The sequence below is a fragment of the Euphorbia lathyris genome, chromosome 9 (genome assembly GCF_963576675.1).
Source record: "Euphorbia lathyris chromosome 9, ddEupLath1.1, whole genome shotgun sequence".
In the NCBI taxonomy this organism is placed as follows: Eukaryota; Viridiplantae; Streptophyta; class Magnoliopsida; order Malpighiales; family Euphorbiaceae; genus Euphorbia; species Euphorbia lathyris.
Genome location: NC_088918.1, coordinates 1,616,322 through 1,639,034, shown reverse-complemented (window position 1 = coordinate 1,639,034; position 22,713 = coordinate 1,616,322). Strand labels below are relative to the sequence as shown.

At 32.2% G+C, this 22,713-nt stretch overlaps 1 protein-coding gene across 1 annotated transcript; it reads left to right on the top strand.

Moving 5' to 3' along the window:
- Positions 1-12,114: 12,114 nt before the first annotated feature.
- Positions 12,115-18,447, top strand: LOC136205560 (xyloglucan endotransglucosylase protein 34). The gene is made up of 5 exons (XM_065996209.1): positions 12,115-12,237; positions 12,334-12,528; positions 14,032-14,132; positions 14,907-15,100; positions 17,798-18,447. The coding sequence occupies exons 2-5, from the start codon at positions 12,342-12,344 to the stop codon at positions 18,195-18,197; spliced, it is 882 nt and encodes a 293-aa protein (XP_065852281.1). The 5' UTR covers positions 12,115-12,237; positions 12,334-12,341; the 3' UTR covers positions 18,198-18,447.
- The last annotated feature ends 4,266 nt before the right edge of the window (positions 18,448-22,713 follow it).

The window sequence follows — 22,713 nt, the reverse complement described above, 5'->3', positions numbered from 1 at the left end:
AAATAATAATTCATTTTTTTTTTGGTAAGAAAGGAAAGGAAAAAAACAAAACCAACAAAAAACCTACACCGGGATCAGTCTAGGAAGGCTGACTCCAATCTTATCCTCTAGGAGAGAAGGCAAAAGAAAAGAAGGAGGAACAGATAGGATAGAAACAATAAAATAATAATTCATTAAATACATACAAAATTAAATATATAAAAATTCCTAATTTACTCTTAATTTCTTATATTATTATACACTTGATCCTTTCAAATCAACCTATTAATTCCACATGTTTTGCCTAATACTAATATACTATGTCCTCCTCTACCTAGCCATGAGGTGTCAGGACCCCGGCCGCTCTAACCACCCCTACTCGTCTGACCGCCAGAACCACGCAGTAAGAAATCACAAGAACCCGTTATGTAAAGTTGATTCGCGCACGAATATCTATCGACAATGTTGTAAAAAATATTAGACGTTAGTCAGACAGATAGAGTCCTTGAGGACTAGTAAGAGATTAATCGTTGGAAATTAATCGGGAATCAAACAAATTTGTATTAACCTGAAGGTGCCCAGGCCTCCGACCGCCATAACCACTCCTATCTTGGATGATTTCGGTTTTCCCAGTTGTTGGAATCATTCCTATCAGTGGAGCGGGAAATCATAAGAACTTGTTATGAAAAGTTGATTTGCGTACGAATACTTATTGACAAGGTTGTAAAAACGTTAGAAGCTAGTCGGGTGGATAGGATTGTCAAGGATTAATCGGGAATTAGTGGAGATTTATCGGATTTATATTTTTTATTTGTTAATAAACAAAGTATTATATAAATTCAATTAAAATATATGTTATACTGTGTAAAATAATAATATAAACTAATTTTAATATAAAAAGATACGTATATTTGTGATAACAACATTTAAACAATATCATATAAATAAATAGAGAACATGATTCATCAAAATTATTTGAAAAAAATAAATAAAATTTACACAAAATCATGCAACATTTTCAAAAATAAATTATAATAAAGTAAAAAAAATATTTTTGTTTTGATTGTCGTTCAGGGAATCTCTAGGCGACCCTAGATGCTACCGAATTGGTCAAAAAATGACAAGTGGATCAAAAAAAACGTCCAAGAGGTCTAGGCAGAAAAATCTGAACAGATTCTCAATTTTGAGTGTCCGACGGAAGGGGGTCTAAATGGTCCACGAGGTCTTGTTTTTTAACACTATTGATTGATAACTCTCAAAATTGAAAGAATTTTGGAAAAATGAAATTTGTCTTTGAATATCAAAAACTTCATATTACAAGAGAATGAAGTCTTTCCAAAAAGCATGGATTCCCTGCTTTTATAAAAGCTACTTTTCGGCTACAAAAGGCAAAAAGGATGTATCTAACCAAACACATAAACCTCTCATTTTCAAAATGAAAAGTCAAATAAGAGGTCGAAAAGCAGCAACCAAATACCCCTTAGTGACAGTATTTTTCGCTTCAATTCCCATAGTGATGTCAAATTTGTTTCAAATTTCGAAATAATGAAATTGCCAATAAAAATTTCATGTTTACGATGAAATTTTCCGTCAGTAAATGCAAATTTGTTATTTTTTCCGGAAGTTGGTACATCGATAGACCCTCTAGATGCTTCAGATTGTTCGGACCGGATGACATCATAATTAAATAAATAATATTTATATATATTAAATATATATACTTAATTTAAAATTATTTTTATACCAAAACAAATTATAAAACAATTTTTGGTACAGTCGAAGTATCATCAGGTTAGGAGTGCACCCGCACGACATGAGCGACGCGAATATCACACCGAAATGTGACCCCTTAGACCGACCTACTTTTGTTGAAATTATATTTAGTTAGAAAAAAAATCATTTATAAACAGATTTATTTTTTTAACAAATTTTTTTTTAAAAATAAATTACCGAAGAACCGGGGTTGTACCGATTTCCGGTTCAACCACCACGTACCGGTTCGATCCCGGTTCACATTAGTTTTTTTAGGGTTCAACAAACCAGTACAGATCGGACCAAACTTTTCACCAGTTCCCGGTTGAACCGGTCTAAAAGAGTATAATTTTTAAGAAAAAGAGTATAATTATTAATTACTATGCCTGGCAATTTCCTGATTTTGAGCCATTGATAGATTCTTAATTTAATCAAACCAAGGTCTAACTTTATTTTGTTGACAACTTTACAACTTAAAAGTTAAATTGTAATAATTTATTATGAATTAATTGGTTAAAGTTCTGTTTTTTCAAATAAATCTATTATGTTCAAGATCAAGAATCTCATATCTTTATTATGAGGGTTGATTTTGTCCTACAATTATTATAAAAGATTTTTTTTTTTTTTCTTTTTAATGAATTTTGGAGGAATGAAAAACTATTGTAATCAAAGGAAGGACCCTTAGAAGGTGATACTTATTTTTGGGAGAAACAAGTCAACATGGGCAGATATTGGGTCCGGGTCCCTCCAGTTGTCGGAACCACGATGATCATGAGTAGTTTCGAATTCCTCTGTCTCCAAAAAAAATTGAGATTGTGACGATTCTTATCCCCTGTCTTCAAAAAATTTGAGATTGTGACGATTCCGATCCCCTACCTCCAAGAAATTTAGATCGGGTGTTAAATTAGTACCCCAAAATTGGCTCAAGTCCTGTTTGACCATTTCTAAATCCAAAATTCTAATTTTTTTTTTACATGTTAGATCCTCTTTAAATCCAAAATTTTAATTTTTTTTGACTTGTTAGGCTCTCCTTAAATCCAAATTTCTATTTTTTTTTTGACATGTTAGGTCATTCTTAAATGCAATTTCTAATTTTTTTTGGCCTATTAGGCCCTAAATCCGATATTTTCTATTAGACATAATTTTGTTTACAGGTTAAGAATCTTATACACAATATAACTTAATTTTGAAAAGTTTTATATTGGTATTTAAAAATTAGTTATTGACCACTCTGATTATAACACACGTATATATATGAAAAAATTTGAACAAGTTCAATTTAGCAAAAATAACTTTTTTACACACCATGTGCAAAATCAGTCTCCCCAACCGCACAATACTTTATTTATTCGCCACTGCTAGGGATGACAATAGGTAGGGTACCCGCAAGTAATGTTAATCTCGAACCCTTACTTTTTTTTAATTACCGGTACCCGTCTCAAACCCTAACGAGTATACTTTTTGTATCCCATATCCATCACATTTAATTCACGGGTACCCGCGTGTACCTTTACTCGTTAAGAATCAATAAATAAAACAAAAAATATTATAAATTTAACAAAGTATAAATTTAATAAATCATCTATTTAAAAATTGAACAAACTGAATCTTAATTAATAACAATGAAGTAACTTACTGGTATCACTCAATGATTGAACACAAGGTTTGAGTTCAAATCTCTACATCTAAAACAACAACAATATTTTCTAATATATAAAAGAGTTATGACGGGTAATGGGTACAAAGTGTCATGAAAATATTAATCTCTGACACACACCCACACGCTGGTCGTGCACAACACAAGCTCATCACATCATGTGTTTTAATTCCACAAATTAATGAGGTTGCTAGGACTCGAACTCTCGACTGTTTGGTCCTAAAGGTTCTGATATCATTTCATGAAACCGATTGAACTAAAAGCTCAAGTTGATAGTTAAGGTCCAATCATAGACGAAGACACCGACTAGCGGCCGAGAGGGGAGAACGAATGGCTCAGGAATCGACTGATCTTATATTAATCTGTGACACCGAGTATCCTTGGGGTATTCTCATACCCGTCTCATTAATCTAATGAGTAATGATTTTGATCTAATACTCGTCTCATACCATTTTATACAGGGTACAGATAATCTTATTAGAATCGAACAGTGTCTAGTCCCATAGGTAAAATACATATTGTCATCCCTACTGTAAAACAAAAATTGGAAGACAAGAGGATGATGAGGTAGTAGTAAAAAGTGAGAGGAATATGGCTGGAAAATGGTGGATTGGGAGATGTAGGCCGTACTCAGGGGCAGGTCATGATGTTCTGTCTGCAAAACGGGACCATCTTTTGAGACCCACTTTTGTCATTTTTTCTTTCTTTTTCTTTGAATTTTTCGATGTTATCAAATTTTTTATACAGTTTCACTATGGAATGGAATAATGGAATCCATCCACATCCATTAATTATTATTTAAAGCTACTCGGAAAAAACACAGTAGATTGATCCAAGTTTATATTTGATCATGATTAAAACTGTGCTAATTATTGCTAATTACCGTCGTCTCTTTATTTTAATCAAAAACCGAAAATTCTCTCTTTAAAATCACAAATCCAAATAATAATTGAAATTGTGAAAATAATTGATGCGTGACAATCCGAAAACCGCAGAAATGAATGAATATGAGTCGGAAACATTAAAATTTACGTTTTTTTTATCAAAGAAATCATAAAAATAATACATATTTTTTTTTTACATTTTTCGTCATAAAAAATTGGATGATTTTGTATTTTTCGTCACAAAAATTTGAACGATTTTATATTTTTCGTCACAAAAAATGGTCAATTTTGCATTTTGGGATCAATTTTTTTTTACCCTAGGCGGGAAAATATCCGTCTGGCCAATGGTCAGGTGGATATTTTGCCCGCATAGGATAATATCAAAAATATAAATTTTCAGTTTTGATAAAAAATTATGAAAAAGGCAAAATTGTCCAATATGGAGCGGTAACTAGTAATTTGGAGGTGGTAAATAGCAACACTCTTAAAATTAGAGGATTTGGCTTAATACATCGTGCAATTTTGTTTTATTCCATTTCAGTGATTAATTTAGGCCTAATGCCTCCCCCTCTAACTTGTTCAAATTGGTCATTTTACCCCCAACTCATCGAATGTTCTATTTACCTCCTTAACTCTATAAAAGTGGTATTTCTCACCCCTCCATTTTCATTCTCGAATGTTAAAATTGCCCGGTGTAAGGGACGCGCTTGAAGTCTGATTTTCCAAATGGAGGAATGAGAAATATCACTTTTATGGAATTGAAGGTAAAATGATAAATTTGGACATGTTAAGGAGGCTGGAGAAGCATTAAACCATTACTTTATTACTTTTTCCGTAAATTAAGGAGGTTAATTGAATATTTTATACAAATTGAAGGAGTTATCGAGAAATTTTATAAGTTTATGAAGCCAATCAAATTTTTTGGACAAGTTTACGAAACAAAATGTATTAAGCCTGAGGATTTTGACTTAACCCAAAACTAAACCTAACCGCGAAAAAAAAAGGAAAAAAAACTCCATTGTTCAAATTTTGAGAGTTTTTTTTTTCCGGCTAGCTCATTTTTTATTTTGTTTTATTTTTTCTTTAAATTTTTTATTAATTTTTTATTAATTTTTTATGATAGATTTATTTATTTCTTTTTTATTTCTTTTTTTTATTTTGTCATTTCTCCATTTATGGGTGGTTATGATATATCTCTTTATAAGAGTGTATTCAAGTTTTCCTTATAAAAAAATAGAAGAGTTTTGTCATTATCATATAGTCTGGTTCATTGAAAGATTATGAAATTATTTCTAGAGAAAAATACTATACATGCGTCAAAAACAATTTCAAACACTGTCTATTATTATTCTATCACGATCTGTAATATTGAAAATGCAGGTTCAAACTTGAAAATCTGGTTCGATCGGAACCATAGGTAATTTGAATTTTAAGTCTTTGAAAATGGTGTTAATCGTTTTAACTGTAATTGCTAACATTTTAAATCCCAATGTGTTTATTTATAAACTTTTAAACCACATAGATTATGTTTGAAAATCAGTCAAACCACGATGTTTATTTTTATACTATTTATATTTTTATACTGGCTTGTAGCTTTTCCACTGTATTTTCATTCTTTCATTGTTTTATTCTTTTGCAACTTTCCTATTAATAAATTCTGGTCGGGGTTTCTTGGTCAGTAGGGGGTGCCGACCTGGTCGGGATGCCCTGCCTCCTCGTTCCCCCTCCTCACTCTTAATTAAAAAAAAAGAGACTAATATAGGGGTGTTTGGTTGCTCATTTTCATGCTCCTGTTTGCCTTTTCTCTTCAAAATGGAAAATTTTAGGTATTTGGTTAGTGATATCATGTTTGCCTTTTGTATTTGAAAAACAATATTATATGTTTGGTTAGTGACCTCTTGTTTGCCTTTTATACTTGAAAAGCAGAGAATCCTACTTTTTGGAAAAACAGTTTTTTTCAACAACAAATAGCAAATCGTAACAGCAAATAGTAATAATAAGCAGCAACAGTAAATAACAACTTGTAACAGCAAACCGTAGGTAAAACAAATGGTACAATTGAGAATAATTTACTCAAAAGAACTAAAAAATAAATCGATTAATTTGCAGAGGGTAAATAAATGATAAATGTAAAGTAAGGGCCACACATAAAAAGACAAAAGTAGAAAGATGGTCCCAGATATTAGAGCCAGAGATGCGGAGTGGGTAACTGCTCTGCTTCTGCTCCTATGCTCTTTCCTTATTGCTTCCTTCCAAAATAAATAAATAAATAAAATGATCAAGGTTTTCAACATTTTCCAAATATCACTTTGTTTTATTTGTCCTAACTGGTACCGGAGACCCGTTAAACTCCGTACCAATACACCCGTCTGTTTAACGGAAAATATTGTATAAAATAAAATTTTGATTCTATGATGTGTGTTTGTTTAAAAAACAAGTTTAACAAAAAAACTGTAAAAAAATTGGAAAAATGTTTTACCGCTTTTAAAAAGAGTATAACATTTTTCTAGGTTTTTGGAGCATTTACTCTATTCTTTTTACCATTTTGATGATAGTAGTCACCTATCACGTTTTTATTTTTCAGTATTATAACCAAACATTGGGAAATTATTTATTTTCCAACACAATATTTTTTTACAAGCAAATGAAGCCTTGATTTAGGAGGTACCTGTTTACTCTACTTTCTCTTTAGGTTTGTCTTTTCATATTAATAGATGAGTTTAGATTTTTTATTAGGAAACTATCTTTTTCCTTTTATACATGGAAATTAGTTAAACCAAACGGTCCCTTAATATACTTTTCCACTAAAATTGGTGAGTCATACATATGGGTGAGTACAGTTCGGTACAATTAGGGAATTTAAAAATCTCTAGAATTCAAGGGTACAATTCAATTTGGCTCTATAAAAAATGAACGGTTCATTTCAATTTTAAACCTTTTTATTGAGGTATATTCGTTTCGGTTAAAGAATCTTCAATATCCACACTCAACTTATAGATGATAGTGAATACATAACTGTTCTGCTGGAAGCCAATTTACACTAACTATACTTTTTAGGTATTTTTTTAATATCATTTTATACCTTTTTGAGCTACAAAAGATTTGGCAAACATTTTTAGGAGGACCATCTTACATCCCAAAATCTTTTTGAACCTATGCTGATAGGAGCGATTCTGGAAGTCAGGAGATGCATCTCCTTATGGATAACAACAGACAGAGTATCCGTGGATAATACCCTTACTCTTTTACTTTTAAATTACTTGTTCCATTATCCTAATGAGTATATATTTTGCATCTCATACCCGTCTCATTTAATTCACGGGTATCCGCGGGTATTCTTACCCTTTAAGAATCAATAAATAAAACAAAATTTGAACACATTTGACCTTAATCAATAAGAATAAAGTAGTTTAATGGTATCACTCAGTGGTTAAAGATAAAACATTAGAGTTTGAATCCCGCATCTTATATCTAAAAATAATAATATTTTTTAATATATAAAAGATTTATGACGAGTAACGAATACCTAGAAGTATTTCCATATCCGTCTCATATCCGTCACGAATAATGATTTTGAAGTCCCGTTAGAGACGGATACCCCTGTCTTTGCCCCTGGTTGTAGAGAAGCTTTAAACTTGTGGGAAGAAATCTCAAAACTTAAATCTATTATCCTGATCATATTAAAAAAAAAAAAAAACTCTATTATCCTGGAACTAGATATTCTTAACAATTTAATTAAAAAAAGTCCAGCTAGCTAAATTAGTAATTAGTGGTTGTCGCGAGTTGATAGTCAAGTTGCCTTTTGTTGGGGTAGTTTTTGTGAACTTTTTTTTTTTTTTTTTAGAACAGTTTTTGTGAACTTTATTAGGCAGAATCTTCTACCGAAAAATAGGAAAATAGTATCATTCTCCTGTTATTGTCCTCCACCTTTCATTCGGATTGTGTTTCACAATTTCTTTTTTGTTTATATATATATATATATTAGCTGTATCAACATATTTTAATATAATGTTTATAAAAAAACAAATTTTAAATTAATTAATATATAAATTATCAAAGTAAAATTTATGATATAAAATTAATAAAATAACTTAAATGAGAGCCTTGAGAGAGCTAGAATCCCGGACAGCTGGAGAAGTTTAATTAAGGTATGTATTTCTTCTCCTGTGTTTCAAGTTATGGTCAATGGGGATATGTCGGAGGAATTTTCCCCGGACAGAGGAATCCGTCAGGGGGATCCTATGAGCCCTTTCCTTTTTGTTATTGCTATGGAGAGGCTCTCTCACCTGATTCAGGATGCGATTGATAATGGGAGTTTCCACCCTGTGGCGATCAACAGCTTCTGTCCCCAGGTGACTCACTTATTCTTTGCAGATGATGTCCTTATCTTTCTTGAGGGTAATGAGGAGCAGTTGAGAGTCATTATGGATATTCTGAATTGTTTTTGTTCGGCCTCTGGGCAGAAGCTTAATATCCAGAAATCTAGGATGATGTGCTCTAAGAATATGAATCAGAGAGTCTGTAAGAGATTAAGTGATCTCTCAGGTATTCCTCTTACTGATTCTCTTGGGAAGTATCTGGGTGTTCCCCTCCACAGTGAGCGTGTGTCTAAAGGCTCCTTCAAAGAGACTTTGGATAAAGCTAATTCGAAGTGTGCCACTTGGAAAGCCAAGACTCTGTCTCTCGCTGGCCGTCTCACGTTAATTCAATCTGTTAATTGTGCTGCTCCCAATCACATCATGCAGGCTTGTAAGCTTCCGGATCCTGTGCTTAATGATCTTGACAAGATTAATCGTAGGTTCCTGTGGGGGGAAGCTGCGGAGGGCAGGAAGATCCATCTTGTGCCTTGGAGTGAGGTTTGTCAGCCTAAAGATTCTGGGGGTCTGGGTATTAGGAAAGCAAAGGACAATAATAAAGTTTTATTAATGAAACTCCTTTGGCGTATGTGGCAAAACCCCTCCTCTCTTTGGGTTCGCCTCCTTTGTGGTAAGTATCGGAAAGACAAAATCTTCGGGGGCCCGAAAGAGAGAGTTGCTAATTGTTCCTTCCTCTGGAAAGGACTTAGTGCTGTGTTTGATGAGTTCTGCTCGGGAGTTGGCCTGCAGGTGGGGAATGGTAAGTCCATTAGTTTCTGGTTTGATAACTGGATTGGGGATAAACCGTTAATTAAGGTGTGTTCTTCCCCCCCGCCTAGTGATATACGCAACTGGAGGATTGCCGATGTGGTTGATTCGGAAGGGGACTGGATCTGGTCAAAGTTTGATACTTTCTTTAGCCTTGAGACTCTCCTTAGAATGCGGGGAGTGAAGGTGAGTAATCAAGAGGAAGACTTGGATAGGCACTGTTGGGCGCTGACTAACAATGGAGTTTATTCTTGCAAATCGGCCTTTGAAGCTTTCTCTCTCTTTAGATCTGATCCTCCCTCGGATGTGTGGAAGTCGATTTGGACCCTTAAAGTTCCTTTCTGTATTAGGAGTTTCCTGTGGCTGGGCGTTAAGGACATGCTTCTTACTAATTCGGATAGGCACTTGGCTGATTCTGGAGCTTGCAGTAGATGCAGAGGCCATGTTGAGACTTTGTGCCATGCTCTTAGAGATTGCTCTAATAGTAAAAGAGGTTTGGAGGAAAATTCTCCCACACCATATTTTCTCTTCCTTCATGGCACATTCTGAGGTCGACTGGTTCTCTGATGGTGTTAGAGGAAAGTTGCTTCCATACATGGAGCATGGTGACATTTTCTTTGCTATTATCTGTCACCAAGTTTGGAAATGGAGAAACGAAGAGATTTTTGGAGATAAAACTGTTTTTATGACAAACTTAGCTGATTTCTTCTCGAAAAAACTTTTCTCTATTATCGATAGTTTCAAAGGAGAGTCCCTTGCCAGAGCCTCTCAGTGTTGTGATGTCCATCTCGTGGGATGGAGCAGGCCAAGAGAGGGGGTTGTGAAGCTGAATACTGATGGTTCCTGCCTCAGTAACGGTAAGATTGCGGCTGGAGGTGTGCTTAGAGATGCAGGGGGCGTCTGACTTTCTGGGTTCTCCCAGAATTTAGGGTTGGGTTCTTCCTTTTCTGCGGAGCTCTGGGCTATTCTTACTGGAATCAATCTTGCTAAAAGGCTGGGTGTTAAGAGGCTCTCTATGGAGTCTGATAATTTGGAAGCAATCAAAATGATTTCTGAGAATCATTCTATGGGTCTTAACAGTCACAACCTCATCAAAGCTATTATAAGGTTTTGCTCCTCCTTTGAGTTCGTAGAGTTCAGACACATTTTTAGAGAGCAGAATCGTGTTGCTGATCGCTTGACGGCGGCGGGCCATGAAGGGACGTTAGGCGTTACTACCCTTCCTGTTTCCCCTAGTTTCATCTCTCCTCTTCTCTTAGAAGATAGGATTGGGGTTAGCTTCCCTAGGCTAATTCCTGGGTAGTTTGTTGTTGTTCGTTTTTCTTTTCCTTTTCTACCAAAAAAATAAAATAAAATAACTTAAATAATAATAACATATTCAACAGAATAAAATTCCAACCCTCTTTTGCTTGGCTGAGGACTTTCTGAGTCATTTGGAGACGGCGCGTCTTCGGTCTATATCTTATATCAGAAACTCTAATTTTCCATCTCATTTGTTTCATGCCGATGATATCTTGCTGTTTTGCAAAGCTTCTGTGCAGAATGTGAAATTAATTGCTGATATTTTCAAGAGTCAATTGATAAATTGGACTAAATTAGAAGCTTTTTTACCCGAGAAATAGGCTGTTGAAACCAATTGCAGACAGAATTGTTTTAAAATTCAGTAACTGGAAAGGAAAGTTACTCTCGATGGCTAGACGGTTAACTCTGATTAAATCAGTGATTTCCATTCGGTTCTGCATTCTTTTTCGATTTATAAATGGCCTCCCGACCTACTGAACTTTTTAAAATGATGCACTTTGAATTTCCTTATAATTAAAGTTCCTTAGAATATCATTAACTCTTTGATTTTTTTTTATTTTTAGAGAGTTAATGGTCGTTTTGAGGTATTGAGTGACCACCGATATTAAAAAGCGTAAAGTTTAATGGTCATATCATACCGTTAAGAATTGAAGTTCAGTAGCTATAATATTAAATGGATAAAGTTTAGTAGCCATGGGTGTAATTTACCCCAAAAACAATTCCTGATTCGAAGACAAACTCTGGGATTCCTAGTTTATTTAAATTAATTAATAATAACATTTTTTTATTATTAAAGATTGGTTAGCGAGTAAGGGTAAGCGGCGAACATCCCAGCTATGCTGGCACTCCCACCACAGACCCAAAAAAGCCCCGAACCAAATTTATTAAAAGAGTAATAATTAATTAATAATAACATAATTCTATTATTATTATTATTGAAAATAAAATTCAAATTAATAAAAACTTTTTAAATATAAAAAAAAGAGGTCAGTGAGAATTAAACCCAAGACCACTTGAATTGTAATATGTATCTTAACCATCTTATCTATTTTAAAATATTGAAACAATCCTAAAACTAATATTAGGAGTTTTATAAAAGACAGAACAACCTATATTCAAGGATGGAGCTGTAGCCGGCGGTGCTTGGACCCTAAACCCTAGGCTGGGTGGCTCCGCCCCTAAAAGTGCATGACGAATTTCAAACCGAAAAGTCGGATAAACTATTAGAAAAACAATTTTATACCAAATATAAATGTACAAAATAAAATACTCATTACACAATTTCGGTTCCAAAAAGCATGTACTCAAAATGCCAACGTGACAAAATTATTTGAATATTGCATCACTCCGTCACGCTTGACTTATAGCTGTATTAACACTACTAATATTTTCATTATTAATTATTACTTTTGTCGTCATCCCCAAACCAATTTTACCCTCTCCTCCCGCAGCTGTCTCCAATAATTTTAAATTTTGAAAAATCCCTCACCTACATAAACCCCATCCCTCCCTCTCCATTTTCCTCATCCTTTCTCATCAGGTTCGAAATCTAAAATTCTTCCTCCATTTTTCAATTATCAGTTTCAATTCGTCTCTAATTTTTCAATAATCTAACATTTTGTTTCGAAATGTGCAGATTTAATAATGGCTTCGTTTCTGTGGAATCTGTCTCTGGTTTTGCTGTTTTCGGTTTCGGCAACAATGGGAGCTCCGGCGAGGCGGCCGGTAGCTGTGCCGTTCGGCAGGAATTACATGCCGACTTGGGCGTTTGATCATATTAAGTACTTTAATGGCGGTTCTGAGATTCAGCTCCATTTGGATAAATATACTGGTAAGGATTTAATAGATTTTTGCTCTGGATAATGCTTTGTTGATTTGAGATGATTTGGTTAAACATTATTTTCCTGATATTGTTTGTTTAACTCCGGTTAAGTCGGATGAAGTTTGTCCGACTTTATTAAATCTCTGTAATCTGAGCATTAAGCTTATATTATGCTTCCCATCATGGAGGTCAGAAGTCGGATTTGCAAAGAAGTCGGATGAACTTTCTCGTAGAAAATAAGACATAGAACTTGAAAATTATCTAGTTAAACATTATTCTCTAGATAATATTAGTGAAGTCGGAAAATTTTTGTCCGGATTCAAAATTGTAAAGAAATAGTTCGAAGTTCATCTGACTTCATTATTTCCTTTATAATCCAAGCTTCGTTAAGCTTGTATTATGTTTCCTATCGCGGAAGTTGGATTTGCAAAAAAATTAATTTGGTTCGGACTTACTTGTTAGGAAACAAGACAAAAAGCTTGCAAGATATTATTGGTGAAGTCGGATGAATTTTGTCCGACTCTAAAATTGTAAAGAAGTTTAACGAAATTCGTCCGGTTACATTATCCATTACGTCCTATAGGAAGAAAGACAAAAAGAATAATAATTGAAAACCATATGAATCCAAAAGATAAAGTTGATTGTCTTCTATTGTATAAGTTGTGGTTGGATGAAAAATGAATTAAGGGCAAAAATGTCTTCTGAAGTTAGCAGACAGTTCGGTTTAATCCAAATCGAAATTAATAAGTTAATGTATTAATCTATTCGTTCCATAATATTTAACGTTTTGATTCAGTCCATATACATTAATTGATGTTTTACCAAATATATTCCTATTTAAATTGTATTTTTATTTTAATAGAATGAATGTAATTAATAGAATGATAACAAAATCTTTTTAGTTAATATTAATTATATTTATTAATTCTTGTGTCTTAACTTTAAAAGACAAATATTATGGAACAGAGATAGTAATTTAATTTTGAAGTTGGTAAAACTTGATAAATTAGTTAAAATTTCTAGAAATTTTTAGCTATTAAAATTGATAGTTTTTTTTATTAATTTATCAATTTTTACAATTTTAACGCTGAGTTAATATCGAAATTTCAATTTGTACTAAAATAACTCTGCTTGAAAACTTTGGAGGCTATTTTAACCTTTAATTCGATAAAAAATGAGGATTATACTCTTTTCGTTTTATACATTGAATTGATTGTTGCAACTTTTAGTTCGGCAAATATATTTTTATTTCATCTTCCAACAAAAGAAGTCAGATGAATTTTATCCGATTTTCAGATTCAGAAAAAGTTCATCCTGACTTTTTTTGTTGGAAAAAGTAATCCAAACTTAATGCTTCGATTACACGGATGTAAATAAGTTGGACAGATTTTATGGTTCAATTTAATCTACCACTATCCGAAAAGTAATGTTTAAAATTGGGCAATTTGCAATCCTAATTCAAAATATCCATCTTTTAATTTATAAATTCACATTTAATTTAAACTTCTGCAGGCACTGGATTCCAATCGAAAGGTTCATATTTGTTCGGACATTTCAGTATGCAAATAAAGATGGTTCCTGGAGATTCAGCTGGAACTGTTACTGCTTTCTATGTGAGTGTTCTTAATCTAATTAAATATCAAAATGACCCTTTAAGTTGTCATACACGGTCAGTTTAGTCCAAATCGAAGTTTACATATCAACTCGGTTTTAAAGATGGCAAAATTTGATAAATTAATCCAAATTTGACAAACTTTTAGTATTAAAATTGATTGCTTTTGGGTTAATTTGTCAATTTTGTCCAACTTCCGACTGAGTTGATACCAAGGTTAAATGCACCGTTGGTTAATCAATTTTTATGGTTGTTTCAAAATGGTCACTTAACTTCAATTTGTTTCAATAAAATTATTTGAACTTCAGATTTTGTCTCAATTAAGTTTTTCCAGCTACTTTAAAAGCAAAACATCACCGGAAAAGCCATGTGTCTTCCACGTCAACACAAGTTAACTTTCATTAGCGACGGACACGGCACATGACTGCCACCTTGCTAACCGAAACAATATGTGTCAGCTAGGTGGCGGCCACGTGTTGTATTAGTCAATTAGGTGGCAGCTACGTGTTATTTCGGTCAATGGTAAAATTTGACCAGTGCTGATGTGAAAGCCAAATTATATTTTCGATGTGTTTTTGCTTTTAAAGTGATGATTTTATTGAGACAAAATTCAAAGTAGAATAATTTTATTGATACGATTTGGTTTAAACTGACCATCTCTACTAACTTCGCAGGCCATTTTGACTCTTAATTCGTTCCTTCAAAAGCTCGAAACTTGAAATGTAAAATATTTTTTACTGAGTGTAGATTGTTTTTCAATGGAATTTGATTGCAGTTATCGTCTCAAAACTCAGAGCACGATGAGATAGATTTCGAGTTCTTAGGCAACCGGAGCGGGCAGCCGTACATTTTACAGACGAATGTGTTCACCGGCGGGAAGGGTGACAGAGAACAAAGGATTTATCTCTGGTTTGATCCAACCGCAGCATACCACTCCTACTCTGTGCTATGGAACATGTATCAGATAGTGTGAGTATACTACCATACATTTTTTAATACGATTCGTTGATTAGTAGGATCAATTTAGTCCAAAATCAAGTTCGTGTATTAATTTGCATGTTCTACTTGGAATCTGGAGTCAAATAAGTCTAAATTGACATGTATCGGGATGAAGAAATGATACACGTCAAATAACTACCAACTTAATCTTTGGACTATTTTGACCTTAAATGCGAAGTTGAACCCGAACTTAATATTAGACTAATTTGGTCATACTAACCAATTTCAAGGATCAAATTGATTATTAATTGAGCCGAGCTATTCATAAGCCGCTTGTCGTTCAACCTAGAATTTGGAGTCAAAAATAAGTTCAAATTGATATGTGTTGGATGGAAAAGTGAACAATTATATATAAACACCTGTTATTTTGAACTAATTTGTTCTTAAATGACAAATTAAAGGGTTAAATTGATACTCTAATATGATATTTGACCAATTTGATCATATTCGTCAATTTCAAGGACTAAATTAATTATTAATTAATAGATTTTCCTATATATCTTGGTTAATTTTGCAGTCAAGTAATAAATTGTTTGGACTGTTAATGAGTCGGGTTACTTATAAGCGGTTAGTGTTAAAATTAAATTTGGTATCAATTCGTCGACTCTATTTAAAATTTAAACTTACTTAAGCCAAATTGACATTTATTTGAATAAAAAAAGTCAACAATCATATGTAGATACGTGTCCTTTTAGACTAATTTAACCCTAAAATCCAAGTCGAATATCCAAATTAATACTAAACTTAATATTAGACTAATTCGATGGTACTAATCAAATTTGAGAACTAAATTGACTTTTTTTATTAAGGATGGAAGCCGGAAAGGGAAGAAAATCCCAATCGGGTCCGAGAACTAAATTGATTATTAATTTATAGATTTTCCTATATATTTTGGTTAATTTTGTTGTAGTCAAGTAATACCGTCCTTTCCGTCCCTTCCATAGCTGTAAATGAGCTGAGTCGCTTCGCTTCATTTCTTTATCTGATTTATAAATGAACCGAGTTTGAAACGATTTGTAAACAGACTGAATTTGAATGCAATGAAATTTGAACCGTTCTCGAACTAATTATTTTCTTAATGAACTAAGCTCAAACACAGGGCCGGCCCTGGGCATAGGTTTGGGGTGCGCTGGCCTAGGGCCCAGGTCTGGAGGGGCCAAATATTTTTTTAACCTTTATATATATATATAAAATTTAATTTTTTTAATATAAATAGTGATAAAATTATATAGGAGGGTCTATTTCTCTCCGAAAAAACAATTAAAAGATGTATTTTGTTATGTATAATTTTTTTATTATTAAATGAGCTTTTATTACTTATTTTAACTAGGCCCCTGAATTGTCAGGACCAGCTCCGCTCAAACGTATTGAGCTCGTAACCTTGTCTATTTTTTCCTAAACCAGTTCGGTTCGGTCGATTCGGCTCGGCTTAGTACAACCCTATCCATAGTCTAGTTTCTCCACCGGTGACGGCAGTAAATGCGGTCGGTGAATGTGAAATTAATTTTAACTGAGAAACATAACCACCACATAAATTAAAACATGTTTAATTAAAATATGTGGAGGCAACACAGGTCTACGCGTTGAAAATCTCTGAAATTAGGTTACTACTTTTTGACTTTTATGACTATATAATATAGATTCCCGATAATTTCGTACCACTTTTGAGCTGGCATACAGTTTTTTTTTTAACCTTTTCTTAAAAGGTACAGGAATAAAGTCCTATTTGGTCCCTGTATTATTAAAAATCTTGTCATTTGTCTCATATATTTGTGTCATTATACATTTAATCTATTTTAAATGTAAAACTAACTGATTTAGTACATTTTTATCAAATAACATAATTCCTGACACGTCACAAGTAAAAATAACAATTAAAAGAAAATTAATATAGATTTAATATAGAGACAAATAAGAATTTTTTTTTATTCCTTATTCATCCACGTAAATAATTTATTTATTATATTTTTATCCAATACAATACAATGTTTGTTACTCTTATTTTAATAATACTGTTTAATTTTTAACTTTTATTCTATTCAATAACTTAATCCTTTAAATATTTAAATTATTAAACAGTTTATTACTTCTATAAAGAATTAAATTGTCAAATAGAACAAAATTTAAGAATAAAATAGTAAGTTATTAAAATATGTAAAAATGTAAGACTAATAAATTATTTACCTTCAAATTTATATAAAAAAAAGTTAAGATAAATAATTTATTAGTCTTTATATTTTTACTTAACATATTGTTTTGTCAAAATTTTAGTAATACATTGTATAGTTATTTTATTTTATTTTATTCAAGAGTTTATTCCTCTATAGAGTGATTAAGCTGTTTAATAATTTAAATATTTAAAGAATTAAATTATTGAATATAATAAAAGTTAAGGAGAATTAAATAATGTATTATTAAAATACGATGATTTAAAAATGTTTTAGAAAAAAATATATGAACTAATAAATTATACTCAAAGAATTAGAACAATTGCTGCATACTACGTGTCAAATTATGTCATTAGGCAATTTTCTATTTGAAATGGGTTATAAATGTCATCTACGAGAATACTTAAGGGGACAAATGATAAAAAAATTTGATACCAAGGGGCAAATAAGATTTAATCCAAAGATATATATGATTCTGATTGCATGTATTTATTTACAGGTTTATGGTGGATGACATTCCAATCAGAATATTCAAAAACTGCAAGGACTTAGGTGTAAAATTCCCATTTAACCAACCAATGAAAATATACTCAAGTCTATGGAACGCAGATGATTGGGCCACGAGAGGTGGATTGGAAAAGACCGATTGGTCCAAGGCTCCTTTCATTGCATCATACAGAGGTTTCCACGTGGATGGCTGTGAAGCTTCGGTAGAAGCAAAGTTCTGTGCTACTCAAGGTAAGAGATGGTGGGACCAGAAAGAGTTTCAAGATCTTGATGGGTATCAATATAGAAGGCTTAAGTGGGTCCGGTTGAAGCATACGATCTATAATTATTGTACTGATCGACAACGATACCCTACACTTCCTCCGGAATGCAGGATGGACAGGGACATTTGAATTTAATTGAGGAATGACGATGTGGTATTATCTAAGTGGAGGGATCAGTACTACTGATTTCAGTTCACAGTGGAAATTCTCGTTTTCCTATGTATAGGAAGGCTAGCGTGATTCTGTCTTGTGAATTATATATTGATGTATTGTGATGTGATGTATTACGTATCTTTGTAATGTAACATTTATTCGTTACTATTTATACTTCTTCTCATATGAGCAGAGTGGTGGAATAAAATTAATTATTCTTATTTTATCTATGTGCCTTCTTTATTTTTGTTAGAAGAAATATAATTGTTTCATTTAATTAGAACAACTTGAATCTTTATATTTAATGTCATAGATCACGATAGAACACTATTAGATAGTATTTGAGACTGTTTTGGCACAACAATTCTATGGAAGGCAGATGATTGGGCTACAAGAGGTGGATTAGAAAAGACCGATTGGTCCAAGGCTCCGTTCGTTGCAACATACACAGGTTTTCACATGGATGGTTGTGAAGCCTCGATAGAAGCAAAGTTCTGTGCTACTCAAGGTAAGAGATGGTGGGATCAGAAAGAGTTTCAATATAAAAGGCTAAAGTGGATCCGGTTGAAATATACAATATATAATTATTGTACAAATAGACAACGATATCCTACCCTTCCTCTGGAATGTAGGATGGAAAGAGACATTTGAATTTGAATTTAATTGAGGAAGGATGATGTGGTATTATCTTAGTGGAGGGATCAGTACTATTGATTTTAGTCCACAGTGAAAATTTTGGTTTTCCTATATATAGGAAAGCTAGCTTGATTCTGTGTTGCAAATTATAGATATTGATGTGATATGATGTGATGTATTACGTATCTTTGTAATATAACATCTCTTCATTTCTATTTATATTTCTTCTCATATGAGCGGAGTTGAGAATAAAATTTAATCATTCTTATGTTCTCTTTGTGTCTTCTTTGTTTTTGTTCGAAGAAACATAATTGTTTCATTTAATTTGAACAACTTGAATCTTTATATTCGATATCATAGATTATGATAGAGCAGTAATTGAGAGTGTTTGGGACTATTTTGGTACAACAAATCTATGGAACGCAGATGATTGGATGATAAAAGGTGGATTGGAAAAGATCGATTGGTCCAAGGCTCATTTCATTGCAACATATAGAGGTTTCCACATGGATGGCTGTGAAGCCTCAATAGAAGCAAAGTTCTGTGCTACTCAAGGTAAGAGATGGTGGGACCAGAAAGAGTTTTAAGATTTTGATGGGTATCAATATAGAAGGCTTAAGAATTAAATTTGTTTTGTACCATATTTACTATGAAACCATGTTTTCCTTTTCCTAAAACTTTTTAGGTTTTTTCTCTAAATATTAACTTTCTCACTCCTAACCATACTACATTTATATAACCTCAAAACGAAAAATTATAGAATTAAAATTGTTTAAAATATCATCAATTCTTATAATTTTCTATTTAAAGGCATTAATGCATTTCCAAGAGACTCTTAATGCACTTTCTAAAATATAAAACGCGTCTCTCAGTTTTTAAACAGTTTTTCATATCTATTTTGATTAAAATTTTGGAAATTCAAACTTTCCATTTTGCAGTTTGTGTTCAATCTAAAATTAGTAAAATTGATACTTTCTATTTGAGAGATAAATACTTCATTTGTATCCTTAAATTTAAAGAACTTATTCATATTTCTTGCTGCTATAATCCTTGTCTCTTGAATCTTAATTAAATTTGGATTTTTTCCATCTTGTTCTTCAATCCTATTTTTATTTAATGTATTATTATATTTATAATATTTATAAATATGCCCTTATATTTTTAATATTTACACGTTTCCCCCATGTTTTCGTTTTCTTTGTTTTTTAGAAATTAGGTTTCCGTTTCAGTTTCGGTATCCGTTTCCGTTTCCGTGCAACATAGATTGAAAGTAAACAGAATGTTCATGTGAACTGTGATAACCAAATTGATTTTGATCATTCACGGTGCTTAAATTTAAGGGGGTGTTTGGTTCGCACAGGGGTAACGGAATGAAATCAAGAAAGGGAAACAAGGAGAAATGAATGTAATGACACTAAATTCCTTTCTCTGTTTGTTTCACTTCCACAAAGGGAATGATATACCCATGATTCCCTTTGTGGCTGTTTGGTTCAAATGAGATAATAAACTAGAGTTGTGTTTTTAACAATAATTTTTATACAAACATGTGTCTATATTAATAAATTAATCACATATAAATATAAGAATGAAAATCAATTTATTCAACCATTAAAATAGACGATGAAACTAAAGAAACTGAAATAAAATAACTCAAAAAATGCATAAATATTCTACTTAAAAAAATAATTATTTTAAAATAATTAAAAATAAATACCAAAACAAAATAATATGATAAAGAAAAATATTTGTCAAAATTATTTTTGAGGATAAAAAGTAAAAACAAATAAATATAAGAATCAAAAGTGAGATCAGTCTAGAGATAAAAAATATAATAAAAAAATATAAGGATTAAAATAAAAATAAAAAAATAAAAAAGTAAAAATTAGTTAAAAATATTTTTTGAGAATAAATAAATAAATAATATATAAATATAAGGATCAAAAGTGAAATTAATCCAAGGATTAAAAAAGTAGAAATAAATAAATATATGGACCAAAATAAAAAATAAAAAAAAATAACGACTAAAATGAAATTTTATAAGGAGAGTAGATGTTCAAATTAGTGAGAGATGGAGGAAAGAGAATGGAAAACCTTAAGGAGTTGGAGGAATGAGATTAGAGGAGTTAGGGATAAATCCAAAACCAAAAAAGGTAAAGACAATAATTGAATTGATAAAATAAACGCCAACAAAAAGAATGAAACCTCTACTTTCCTTTACCCTTTCCTAAAACTCCAAAACAAACGGCCCGTAAGTCGTTACGATGGTTTGAATTTTAATCAGTATCTAAGGGTGAATATTAGTGTGAAAGTTTAAAGCAAAAAGTTGCACACTTCTGGTGAAAAGAATATTAGATAATTGGTAGCCCATGAAATGTGGCATGAATGGTGGTGATGCCCTTTTCCTAAATTCTTGGCCTTGACCCACTTCTCTGTGGGCTAGGCTCAACTTTCTCAGGAAGAAATTAATGTTCAATATGAGACCAATCATGTCTCTTTTGCTAACATCTTTTATATTTTCTTAGGCATAATACACCCCGACCCTAAGTTGTTTAAAAACTTCAAATCGTTATAGCTAATTTCTTTAATTTGTTTATTTAGAACAAATAACCCCTCAAATGTCATGTAGCAGTATATGATTGGAATTTCAAAACGTTACAACTAACTCCCTACTATATTGCGGTGCCAATCATGTGCTGTCATCGGACATTTCAGGGGCTATTTGTTCCAAATAAGCAAATTGAAGGGTAAGTTTGGATAACTTGGAAGCAGTGGCAAATACAGGATTGCTCGAGGGGGGGGGGGGGGGGGGGTGAGGGGACGGTTTTACACGTGGTGTGTAATTTTGTTTTTACTAAATCGGTGTCTAATAGAAAAAATTTGAATTTAGAGAGGTCTAATAGGTGTAAAAAATTAGAAATTTGGATTTAATTAGAAATTTGTAAAACGTATTTAGAATCATGAAAGAGAAAAAAATGTTTCAAGTATCCATAGTGGTAAATGGAGAGTTGCTTGTTGTGAGGGCTAATTTTATACCTCCGTGCATATTTTTTCTTTTTATATCGACCTTGTTCGTTTTGTGTGTATATATATGTTACCATTTGAATTGTTCAGAATTAACTTTTCCATACAACTTTGATTACAGGGGTAAGATTTGACCATTTTTGACGAACTTAGAAAAATTTATCTGCTATCATATATTAATCAAGTTGAAATTTGTAATTAAATATAAACCCAACTTAATCTGTCTTGATAGAGAGACAAAACCACTCATAATAGAGTGGTTTTGGCGGCTAGGAGGGCTGACTGCCACCATGTCTCCGCCCCTGAATATTCTATTATACATAAATATAGGCAATAAGGAACCTCCATATACGATTTTGATCACATAGATCTTAATGACCATATAGTATTTGATCATTCGCCTTTAGATCTAGACTTATTAGAATCCTGGGATGGAGCGTCAAAGCATCATAAGATTTAGATTTAATAAACCTAAAATCTAACGGTGAATACTACTGTTTTTAAGATCCATGTGAAAACTACTGTATTTCTTATATTTAGAATTTCACTTTTATATATATATATATATATGAACCTTATATGTTTGTTCTTATGGAGAAAAGTCGGATCATGACAAAGAGAAAAAGAGGATTATCTTGAAAATAAATACTCATTTTTTCGAATTATCCTTTTTGAGAATTGCGTTTGTAAAAATTCCAACTTTATCGTAGTGTTTTGTCTTGGGTTTTTCATATTGTTTTTTTTTTTTTTAAATTGCGCCTTTTTTTTTTTTATGAAACAAAAACTAAAAGCACAAACAATATATGTCATATTTGTAACGTGTTATATCAAAAAC